At 40.9% G+C, this 12,806-nt stretch overlaps 1 protein-coding gene across 4 annotated transcripts in view; it reads right to left on the bottom strand.

Annotated features, from left to right (window-relative positions):
- The window catches only part of adgrb1a (adhesion G protein-coupled receptor B1a), a 156,501-nt gene that overhangs the window by 20,021 nt on the left and 123,674 nt on the right, over window positions 1–12,806 (bottom strand). For all 4 annotated transcript variants that reach the window (XM_066682711.1, XM_066682710.1, XM_066682709.1 and 1 more), the window contains exons 18-23: window positions 9,000–9,109; window positions 3,496–3,598; window positions 3,258–3,408; window positions 2,838–2,907; window positions 2,426–2,492; window positions 996–1,081 (exon numbers count right to left, since the gene is read on the bottom strand). In XM_066682711.1, coding sequence (XP_066538808.1) covers window positions 996–1,081; window positions 2,426–2,492; window positions 2,838–2,907; window positions 3,258–3,408; window positions 3,496–3,598; window positions 9,000–9,109 — 587 coding nt within the window. The remainder of the gene's footprint in view (window positions 1–995; window positions 1,082–2,425; window positions 2,493–2,837; window positions 2,908–3,257; window positions 3,409–3,495; window positions 3,599–8,999; window positions 9,110–12,806) is intronic.

Genomic DNA, 12,806 nt, shown 5'->3' on the forward strand with positions numbered 1-12,806 from the left:
ATAACTGCAGCAATGCCTGGAGATTTATTGATGGCTTTAATGATCCATGCCCATAAGAGAGCCACAGAGGTAAAATAGCAATGCTATAATTATCACAACTCCATACGGCTCTATATTTAGGGCTTCGGAAAACTGAGCTCAGTTTAAATAGCAGCTAATAAAGCCGGGGAGGTGGCATGGAACACAGATGCTTGAGACACAACTCTCGAATTTATCAGAATAAATAGTTTCGATGAATTTGTTGCAGAACTGAATTGGACTCATTCTTTTTTTACCCCCCGTGCAGTGGTGAATTGGTGCCATCTCTACTTCAAAATCCAATATAAAGGAAAAGCAAAAACCAATGATGTTCGTATATATGGGATTTGAAATACGGATATCTCTCTATAGTTCACCTCTGCTGGGCTTCTGTGCTTTCCTTTAAAGAAACATTTCCCATAAATTGAGTACAGAAATGGACATATGCAAATTTATAACATATACGGCGCATAGCAAGACCTGGAAATCAAGAGCAGCTGAGGACATATGTATAAGCCACACATGGTAGATTACAAAATAAATTAATATATTTAAAAAAATAAACAGTGAAGTGAATGCAATGCGATGTGTGAAGGTGTGCTATCTTGCTTTGAACAGGACCAACAGCCAGTCCTCTCTGATCTCTCCCCTGAAATCATTATTCTCAAAGCTTTGCTTGACCAAATGATGCTGCTTGTTTTGGATGGAGCTTTCCCTATGTCTCTCTCTCTCTCTCACACACACACACACACACACACACACACACACACACACACACACACACTCTTTATAGCCACTTCACTTTGATTCTCTGTGTGCCTCCTTCTTACTCTGTGGCTTGATCAGCACCTAATCCACTTTCCCTGTGCGGAGTCTGTTTTATGGTGTCAGGGGAGAGAAAGAAAGGCCTGGTCCCTGAGCCTCGGTGCTAAAGGCTTGGTTATACCAGTGAGATGGATGTATGATATGAGGCATACCCTGCCCTCTCCTTCAGTTTCATATCAGTAATGCCGTCTTTGGACACCAGTTTGTTAAAAACCAGAATGCCGATAACCATGTTAACCTGCAGAAGAGAGAAACACACAGGTGAACGGACATGCACACACAGCAGGGCTCTGCACAGCAAGAAAAACATCATCGCCCAGAGCTGAGATCTGCTCTGATTACTCTGCAGTGTCGTCTAGAGCGGATTACCGCAGCCAAAGCCCGTGACCAAAGCTGCTCTGTTTAAACAGATGTCTAAATCCAAACACATGTTTGCCACCAGAGATTGTAGAGCTTTAGTTGAGAAACTGGCCAATTGTGGCTAAACACACACGATTTAGGGGATATAACACGTGTGTGGTCTGCAGCAGCTTATTCCACTGTCCTAAAGACATGAGCTGCAATGATAGGTATTTAGAATTAAGTCCAATTTGCTTGGATCTACTGTCTACAGTTTGCTTCTTTATTTCAGCACCTGAGCAATGAGGCTAATGTAACTAAACTGCCTAAATCTGTGTTAAAATCCAGATCTACAGGGTGGGCCATTTATATGGATATAATATCCCTTAATAAAATGGGAATGGTTGGTGATATTAACTTCCTGTTTGTGGCACATTAGTAAATGGGAGGGGGGAAACTTTTCAAGATGGGTGTTGACCATGGTGGCCATTTTGAAGTCGGCCATTTTGGATCCAACTTTTGTTTTTTCAATGGAAAGAGGGTCATGTGACACATCAAACTTATTGGGAATTACACAAGAAAAACAATTACACCCTGTAGTTTGTGTGGTTTCTGACACACTGCTGGAAAAACATGTCATCGATGTGAAATATAATATCACCCACTTGTGGAGCAGTCCCTAAAGAATGGGTGAGTATGTGAGAAATAGCTCCCCTTGTGGTGCAAGGCCTAACTGTGGGTGATAAAGAATGTGAGTGAGTAACAAGTTACTTCCATGAGGTGCTTTGAATCTAAAAGGCTGAAGATAACAAAAGAAGCAGCTGAAGACTTTTCATCAGGCTTGGCACCAAAATATACCACTTCTTATAATATCTCTGAGATTATTTCTCTTCAAGTCTACATGCTGCTCATACTTACCTCAGTCTTTACAGATAACATTGTTATACAGCATCAGAAACCGCAAAATACAAGTCTGATTGAGATTACTTATCACATCTCAGGCAGTTTTTGGCATGTGTTACAACGCTAACGGGTGAAATACTGTTTTATCCTTTAGTCGTATTACTCCAGAGTAAAACTAAAGAAATAATATCAGAAAAATAAAAAATCAAAAAGCACATTTACATATACCTTCATTTATCTATGTGTAAAAAAACATGTAAGAGTACTGCATCTAGATCAGTGAGAACCCCTCCATCAGACAGAGAGACAACAGAGAGGAAAGCAGAGAAAAATAAAGTACCAAAACTACGGCTGCAGCCGGTCCCACAAATGCGTACAACAGCCCTCCTTCCAGAGACAGCCAGCAGCTAGCAGGCACAGAGAGAGAGAGAGGGAGAGAGAGAGAGAGAGAGAGAGAGAGAGAGAGAGAGAGAGCGAGAGAGAGAGAGAGAGAGAGAGAGAGAGAGAGAGAGACGAGAGAGAGAGAGAGAGAGAGAGAGAGAGAGAGAGAGAAATGGGGGGAAGCAAAAGGCAAAGGGTTGAAGAGGAAAAAAAGGAGAGGTCAGTGTGAGAAAGGTAATTTCATCCAGAAGATGTAGCGCACTGTTTGTTTGTGAAATATTAAATCCTGTAACCCCATGACACTGGGGGAAAGTGTGTGAAGTGGATAGAATGTAAAATGAGAGTGTGAGAAAAGCACAAGGCATACTTACTAGTTAACCGTACCGTATCCCTTTGCCTTGGTAAACCCAACAGAGATGGCCACAACAAGAGCGGGTAAGCCTTCAGGAGAGAACAGAAGGGAGAACCGATGAGAGGGTTTTATGAGATGGTAGTCTTAGTGTTTTAGTATTAATATTGTTGTTTATTAATATGATCTTGCCATATTTGCCATGTTTTTACAGCAAAACAAGTGCAAATGACACACTGTGCTAACTCTTTCCAGATATGTTAATAATTATGTAAGTAATTAATAATTTCATTACATTTGAACAGTACACTAAATAACTAAGGGTTAAAATCATCAATGATTCGTAATAATGCTGAATGACTGATTTTCTGAAAAAAAGGCAATCATTCATCAAATAAAGGTAAATAAACAGAGAGGCAGACAGATGGACAGACAGCCTCACCCCAGCCCAGGCAGAGGAAGCGTTTGCGTATGATGCGGTTTCTCAAACGGCCTGTCACAGCCATGTAGGACTGCCAGGCCTCCGTCAGAACCCAGCAGAAGGAGGAGAGAAAGAAGAAGTGCAGAAAGGCAGCCACGAGAGTGCACAAAACCTGAGAGAGAGAGGGTAGTAGACAGGAAACAATTAGAAAGCAGACTCAGGGGGTCTCAGACAGAGGGGTGTGTCTGCGTGTACTTACCTTGTTGCGGGTCTGAGTCTGTCCGATGAGGATGAGAGCATTAGAAGAGATGATGGACAAACAGAAGTTGATGAGGATGACGGAGCGCTCGGATCGGATGTACCTGCGGGAGGAAGGAGACACTTCACTTTATAATATGTGCTGCCTCACACTCAGATCAGACTCGCATCAGCCAGCTGTGTAACATACCATCACTGTCCAATTAAAATGATGTATCTCTCACGATAGCAACTTTACAAGAGAATGGAAAAACCTTCTTAGCTTCCAATGGAAGTCAGTGTAAAAAGATTTAACTCTAAGTCATTTTGGGAGCATTTTTATTGGTCCATTCATCATAAAAGTTTCAAAATGTGTTAAGAACAACTACTGTGTTCAAATGATGCGTGTTTTAATTGGACAGTGATGATATGTTGTTGAGAAACACCTGATACATTCAGGCAATCGAACCACACATGGTACAATTTTATTAGTTCCACATTGAATCTCCAAATACAGGTTCCGAAATCTAGTACGAGTGTTGTGTACATTCTGAATCTTAGAAAAACTATTTTTGTTTGTTTACTGCCCAAAAAACCTAACTGGGTGGTCATCACATAATTCACATAATAATGTGCTAAAACACTCTAAAAGGGATTTTCTTATAATATAATGGGTAACAACCTGGTGCTGGGAAAGCTCTTTTTCAAGCTATAAGCTATTTGTGGTTAAAATTATTGAAGCTACAGCAAAGCTGTATTGAGCAAAATTAGCTAAATTCACAGAAGCTACATCAAGGAGCTTATTTATTTATTTTTATTTTTAATCAAATTAAGAGCACAATGTTTAAAGCAATACATAAAAGAAATTAATGCTGATCAATTCATAAAAATATATATATCACTGTCATTATCATACACATAAACTCCAGTGCATGTTTCCATAAATTTAACAGACACACAGATGAAATATTAGAGAAAACGTGATTCTATCATACCTAAAAGCAAAATATTGCAATATTTATATTCAATATAAATGTATTTGTTGTCATTCAAACAATGGGGAAAAAAAAATAAATGAACATTAAAAAAGTGTAGTTTGGATGATGCTAGCTGCCAGTTAGGCTATTTAAGCAACCTCTGTAATATTCTACTGAAGATAAACAACAGGGTAATTAGTTTGTTATGCTGCAATATATGTCCAAAAAACAGCCGTTTTTTTTTTTAATGTCCTCAGGCACTTCCCTTTTTTCCTCCCATTCACTCAGGTGAGTCTCTGATCTCCCTGCTGGCACAGCATTATGCCTTTTACACAGAGGACTGCCATATTGCCCTGGGGCAGAGCCTGACCGTGCCTGGCTTTGTTGTTTAGAGAAAGTAGCTAGTTGCATGTGGTGGAGGAGTTGAGTAGAAGGCCATGAGGGAGTTCTACTTGCAGCCCCCACATTTTTGTGAATAAACAATCTAGTGTTTGGCCATGCTTTATACCACTTGTGGAAAGATTAGCTCCAGGAAACACTCACTTGTTCTGAAAATTATTTTTGCTACTAAACTACTAAAGAAAGTATTTAAGCTAGTATGCTTGTTACTTTAATCTAGCTACGCTACATCCCAACACTTTTAACACGACTGCTGTATAAATAACACACCAGAATGAAGTCCCTTAGGCAGCACCCTACAACACTAAACCTATGAGTCCTTGGGCAAGACTCTCAATGCTGCATTAGCCTGCCTCTAACATAACATTTGCTGTGGATAAGAGCACCTGCCAAATGTGATTAATGTAATTTACATTGTTTCCATTGTTTCCTATTAGTTAAAAAATGTAATTATTATTATATTTATTATAAGAATGTGATTTGTTATGTTGTGTGTATCTGGTATGTTTCTATGTGGCTTATCATGGGTGTACATTGTGTGATTTATTTTTTCATGCTTATGATAAAAAAACAAATAAACCTTCAAATAAACCTGAAAATTAGTTTACACTCTTAGAAATGAACAAAATAGTACCCCACGATAACAATGCAATGATATAACGTGGCATATGACAAAACACATGAGTGGAGGAATATGTTGGTGTGACTCCGTTAAACACAGGGCTGGAGCATTTCCTGACAAAAACGTTTGTACATTTGTCAAACTGTGAATGCCTATGATTCATCAGCAGTCTCACAGGGCACTCAACAGGAATAGCTGAAATTAGTCAGCATGCTCCCAGCTTTGTGTTGAAGCTGTTATGTTGCTCATTTGCTGACTGGACCTGGTAAATGCTTTATTTTGATGCACTAGACGTGCAAAAATAGTATTCAACAAGAGGTTTATGCCATTAGAATACTGTAGGGGAAAATATTGCTACAGCAATTGCCATAAAATACGCTGTAAAATCCAGTAATACCGGTTGCCTAAATGTTGCATACATTTTCATATTTCTAAACAGAATTGAAGATAAATGGGTAGATACATAGGGTCTGATATAGCTCAAGAAATGCATTAATGCTGTCATCATTCTGCTAGGTTTAGGCCCTCTGTTGCTTTGGCAAAGCACTGCTGCTGTTGGCGAGCACATGCTGTGCAGATGTATATCTGCATAAAGCAAAAAGTTATGTAGCATTTTTCAAACATAGAATCATCTTCTTTTGACTGCTCCCTTCCACCTGTATCCGCTCTCATCGTGTGCTATCCTCAAACTCTGACAGTTGTTCAGCTTTTACTTGTACAATACCTACAATATTTGTACTATATTATTGTATTCCTCTCTCTATTTAGTATTTAGAAGCTTCAGCATCTTACATTAATTTGTTTGTGAATTTTTATACTTATGTAAATCATATTTTACTGCCATATAACATGTGCTATAGATAAATATATATATATTTTCCCTTCTTTTTGCATGTGTCTCTAAGTTACATGTAAGGTAGTAATATGTGTTTACTAACAGTTAAACGGATCTACTGATTCCTAATTACTGTCAACATACACATGTTAAGACATGCTCAATGAAAAGGCTAGTTTGTGTGGTGCAATTCATTTGGATTAGTAATAGTCCCTATCTGGCCCAGCGTTGGTGGACACCTGCACATCCAAGAGCTTGTCCCCCTTCCTCTTCTGAAAAGGCTTAAAGCTACATGTTGGAACGCTGCCATGAGAATGTTACTACATTCAGCTATGAGTGCATTAGTACATATTAAAACGCTGCTTTGGCTTGTAAAAGAGTGAATAATGTTATTTATGTAGTGGATTTGGTGAGTAGAATGTAATGGAAATTCCATAGTTTCTTTCATTTGTTTATTTCATTTTGTTTTGCAGCTTTGAACAATGATGACCATTTATGCATTCATTCATTCATTCATTATCTGTAACCCTTATCCAGTTCAGGGTCGTGGTGGGTCCAGAGCCTACCTGGAATCATTGGGCGCAAGGCAGGAACACACCCTGGAGGGGGCGCCAGCCCTTCACAGGGCAACACACACTCACACTTTTGAGTCGCCAATCCACCTACCAACGTGTGTTTTTTGGACTGTGGGAGGAAACCGGAGCACCCGGAGGAAACCCACGCAGACACAGGGAGAACACACCAACTCCTCACAGGCAGTCACCCGGAGGAAACCCACGCAGACACAGGGAGAACACACCAACTCCTCACAAGCAGTCACCCGGAGGAAACCCACGCAGACACAGGGAGAACACACCAACTCCTCACACACAATCACCCGGAGCGGGACTCGAACCCACAATCTCCAGGTCCCTGAAGCTTTGTGACTGCGACACTGTGCCGCTCTCAATAATGACCAATTTGATGAATATAATCAGAATTTAAATCTGACAAAACTGGTGCATCAGCACAGCAACAGCATGTTAGTGCATTTTACAGTGCGATTCTACAGCATTAAAATCACACAAGCCACCAGTACACTTCTTTCAAAGACACCCCAGCATCACTGGCCCACGTTCAGCTTCACTCTATAGAATCTGTAGCTAAAGCCTCACCTATAGCAACAACAATCTACAGATTCACTCACTCTGCCTCTTATACACCATCAGGCTGGGACTCAGGAAGGTGGTTTGGAATTTGCAGCAGCGTATGACACATCAGCTGTGACGTCACATTAAAAGCCAGGTTCTGATGACTTCATTAGTGACTAAATTATTCAGATAAAAAGTTTCAACAAAATAAATCTACTTTTGAACCAACACATGTTCATACAAAGACCTTTTAGAGTCATTGTTAAACGAAACACAAGACTTCAAGAATAACATAATACTATTTTGAGATTAATGTATTAGCAATTATTTTGAGTAATAATTTCAGTGTGGCCTCTGGATTCCTCTGATTCCTACAGTAAAAACCACATGCCCATTACTCCCTGTGGATCAGAAACAGTGCTAGACTGGGGTTTTATGATAACAGGGAAACTGTGAATTCCCTGTATATTTTTGGCTTTTTTACCCATTGTAATGTATATAACACTTTCTTTCAAACATTCCAGATTGTTCATATATGTGTAAACTTCAATAAATAAGGTGTAATTAAGCTTTAGAATCCAGTTCTTTTGGAGATTTAATAACTTTCAGCAAGAAGCGCCTTACGCAGTGTAGACGTGCAGTGACTTTACATTCGTGAAGTACTCTGACTTTATTCTCGATTTTTTTGTATTTTATTTTGAACAATAATGACCCTTAAACACTGTCGTATATTTATTTTCCCAAAATATATTCGATTAAATTACTTAGAATTTTATTGTCATTTTACGCAGCTGAATTTCAAACATTAAAACTCCCCACGTCCCTGCCATCAGAGTCATAATACTCTGCTTTACTTTACAGATACTGTAGCTATTGCTATTGCTCCCTCTACAACAAAGACTTATTCACGGACTCCGCTACTTACATGTGCTCCACTAGGGACACACTCATCTGCTTCACTTTATAGATACAGTAGCTATAGCTCCACCCACAGCAACCACCGACTGATTCCCTGACTCCGCCTCTTATATACACCATCTGAGACACACACAGCTACTTTCCTCTATAGCTACAAGCGACTGATTCAATGAGTCCATCTCTTTTATAAACACCTTCAGAGAACACTCTTGTATTTCACTCTATAAATACTCTAGCTATAGCGCCACCATAACAACTAGCTCCTAATTCACTGTCTAGATCTCTTACATAAACACCATCAGAAGCTACAACCTACTGATTCACTACTACTACAACCTACTGATTCACTGACTCCATCGCTTGCATAAACACCATCAAAGGCATCTCATGTGTTGATGTTGTGTAACAGGAAACACGATCCTTCATTTTTTCCGTTTGATGTCTGAGATAAGAGGGAATTATGGGATAATCAGTAATTATTGGAAGCATATTATTATTATGTAAATTATTTAGAATGGACATTAGTTCTCAGAATTCATAGCAAAAAATACATGACATAGCTTAGCAGCCTGTATTGTACTTTACTGTGAAATTGCTGAAACGGTTTGGATTGTGGTGCGAGTACTTACAGAAGCTTGTACTTACCTCCACACCGAGACGTAGATGATGATGAGGAGCAGGAGGGTGAGGGAGGAGACCCCGCAGCCCACGATCAGCGTCACGGACGGCAGCTGCGTCTTGGACGGGTCCATGCTCTGCTCGGTGAGAAGAGAGGAGCTGGGTTAGTGCTAATGGAGCATTTCAGTGCCTCGGCAGCACAGAGTCGGTCATCATCTAGACCTCGGGCAGCTGGATGGAGCTGATTGCTGTCCACGTGGCTCACGCTGAGGAGCAAGGTGAAATCAAGGTGACACGGCGAGGAGCCGCTTCCTAAAGGCTGAGGGGGCCCGAGGCTAGACAAGAGGAGACTGCCAGAGCGGTCCTTAAATAAAATCCTGCTTTAAAACCGAGAAAAGGAAAAGAAAAACAAAAAACCCAGCTACGGCGAGTCACGGCAAGCTTATACGCAGCAAAGCACACAGCCACAGATCCTCACCATAACCCTTCTGCAATCCACCACGCCATTTCCATGCTAGTGCAGCCAAAAGATTCAGTTGCCATGGTGATGTGGCTGAGAAACAGCGGCCACTGCAGTGGTGGATGCAGCACTAACTGACTCAAGGTGGGCGCTGCTCATGTGTGCCATCAGCTGCACTGCATGCTGAGTGTGCATGTGCATTAGCATATGTGTGTGAGCACTGCACAATACACTGGCTTTTGTACTGGGATCATACAAGGCTGCAGTAGGGGAAATGAGCCCCCTAAACAATCTATGTTTAACTGCCACAATTACAGGTAAATGATTCTGAAGGTGTTTTGATGAATTAAGGTATTCATGCCGTTTTATTATTCATTCAGGAATGTGCTGTAATAAATTCTTTGCATAAATTATATGTTGTAATGGGTGCCTTATTATATCTACCGAATATATTTAATACTTCTCACTCTAAGATGGCTGTAAAACATGATCCGACTACTCTGCAGTGCTTACAAGGAATATTGTAACAATAATATAATTCAAATGAATAGATAGTACTGTGAATGTATACCATTCATAATATTCACCAGTCGTGACATTTAAACAGCCACTCACTGTCCCTTTTATCAGCTGCAGTGACCATACAGGGGCACACTAAAGCTACAATCACAGACTCTAGTCTATTTGTTGTTCTGCATACTTTACTAGCCCTCGTTCACCCTGTTCTTCAATGGTCAGGACCTCCAGAAGACCACCACCGAGCTGGTATGGTTTGGGTGGGGGATAATTCTAAGCGCTGCTGCGGCACTGACGTTGTGGTGGTGTGTTAGTGTGTGTGGTGCTGCTATGAGTGGATCAGACACAGCAGTGCTGCTGGAGTTTTAAACACTATGTTCACTCACTGGCCACTTTATTAGACACACCTCCCTTGTTGGTCCAGCTCATAGATGAAAAGTCAGAGACAGTAGCTTATCTGCTTGTGTTGGCCATCAGTGGACACAGGATGCTGTCCACAGGACACTGTTGGCTGGGTATTTCTGGAGTTCAGCAGTGACACTATGGTGTTTAACAACTCCAGCAGCACTGCTGTGTCTCAACACGTTCCTAATGAATACAAATGCAAAAGTTTGGGCCTCACAGCCACATAGAAGTGAGAAAACACAATAAAATATCTCCATAATTTAATACACAATTACTATTTGCTGAATGCATCATACTGGAAAAAAATATAAAAACTGATTTGTACACAATAATAGAGATTATTTTAATGTAGGGGAAAAAACATGACTTTTGACTAAGAGTTTCGCACTTTTGCATCCCACCGTGTGTGTTTATGAACTCTTTATATCAGAAAGCCCATCTTTCTTAAACGGTAGAGGACATAAACCCTCGCACTGGTGAAAAGACCACAGCTGAGGAGACTGCAGTTTGACCCCAGCTCAGAAAGCAATGGCAGGTGAGCGTGTTCTAAAGAGCTGAACTCTAGAAAAGGTCACAGTGAGTCATAAATGCCCCGGTGCTGCCCTGTGTGAGTGTGCTGTCAGAGAGCAGTGGACACGTGCTTGTGCTCTGTGCTTTTAGAGGCGTGGCACAAAAGGTACTGTAGCAATGACAAGACCACCTGACTCTGGAGCTGTGTAGAACCCCTTACAACACACAGCCCACGCAGGGATAATTGGCTGAGTTTATTGCCTGTCTTTTGTCCAGGTCTGATGGTCATGCAGAACCAAGTTAATTAAATCTCTCTGATTAATCAGCACTGTAGGGCGCTCCGGTCTCTACACTGAACACACAGCATACACACACATACATACACGTATATGGAACAGCATGAAAGAAAGTGCCTGCTGATAGTGACAAAGCCAATTAAAGGCTGTGGGGGGCTTACCTTAATGACGAATACATCATAACATATTGGGTAACACTTACAATATAAGAACACTAAATAAAATAAGAACAAGAACAACCATTAATGAATGCTAGTTGATGCTAGCTCTTGTTTTTCGTTGTCGTTACTTAATGATTACTCGTGACATTACATAACCATTTAGTAAGGTTTATTACGGCCAAATTATTACGCACCCCTGATATATCGCATAGACTATACCCTCCCCACCAATGACACCCTGGTGTCGGCCACGGTTCTTTAGCTAGGACCCAAGCCCCTCAGTCCCATACAATGCCACCAAAGCTGGAAGTAGCTTCCTGCTACTTTTCAAACAGCTGCTAACATAATGCTACTGAACAGCTCAACACACTTGAAGGAGAATGCTAACAGTCCAGATTTGTTATGGCAGTTGAGTCAACTGCACTGTCTAGCACTGTGCTTGTGATGAAGGGGAAAGTATGGCCATCCTACCCACTCAGAGATAGCATGGCCGACTACACTCCCCTGGACTCCCAAACTCAGATTCCTAAGGCATCACTGCAGACTGTAATCTGACCTTCCTAAAGACTGGTTCAAAATGAAAGAATGTGCATAGTCCAAGTCGTGACGCAAAAGTTCCTTGTTCACTCATTGGCCAAAGAACACGCTGAAGGTAGGAAAATAGGGGCGGACCAAGGAGGGTCTGCTTCTGTCAGAATCTTCCAGATCGAGCAAATTTTGTAATAAACATTGAAAAGAACACATTAGCTACACTAATAAAAGCACAAAAATTAAACGACTGTGTCATTTCATGGCACAAGGCCAGCAGATGACAGACAAAATTTTGAATCAGCCTTAAGACAGATACAAGTCAGGAGAGGCTCAGCAGTTGTGGCTGTTCATTTATGAATTTTAAAGGCTGTAAACTGATGTAGCATAGTGTGCTTGGCCAAACAAGGATCTGAACTTGGTCTGTGTGAAATGGCTAATACAGCTATGCTGTAGTAACCCATGTGGACCCAGCAGACCCCTTCATGGTAAAGGTATTCCCAGAGGGCAGTGACCTATTTTAGAATAATGCACATCACGGAACTGCACATTTTATTCAGGAATGTTTCGAGGAACATGATGAATAGTCCAAGCTTTACACTTGGGTTCTAGCCGCCCATACCTCAGTCTGATGTGAAACATACAGGACCTGATTTGATTTCCACAAATTAACATAAAAGTTCCTTGGTGTCTTGACGAATACAATGATAAAAAAAAATGCAGCATTATTCTTCCCTGTCTCAACTGCCCTATTTTCCACGCTGATATCCACCCCTGTTCTTTTAAACGAGAATGAGCCACAGTGCAGTTCAGGGTTAGAGCTCAGGAGTGAGGAGCCTGGCTTTAAGAGAGGCGTTCTTGAGGGAGAATGCTATTCTAATGAAGGGCTGCAGATGATCTCATATAACCACATTTACATCTTTTAATATACTGTACAATGTCTAAATAGTGATTACTT

This window comes from Hoplias malabaricus, chromosome 10 (genome assembly GCF_029633855.1).
Source record: "Hoplias malabaricus isolate fHopMal1 chromosome 10, fHopMal1.hap1, whole genome shotgun sequence".
Taxonomy (NCBI): Eukaryota; Metazoa; Chordata; class Actinopteri; order Characiformes; family Erythrinidae; genus Hoplias; species Hoplias malabaricus.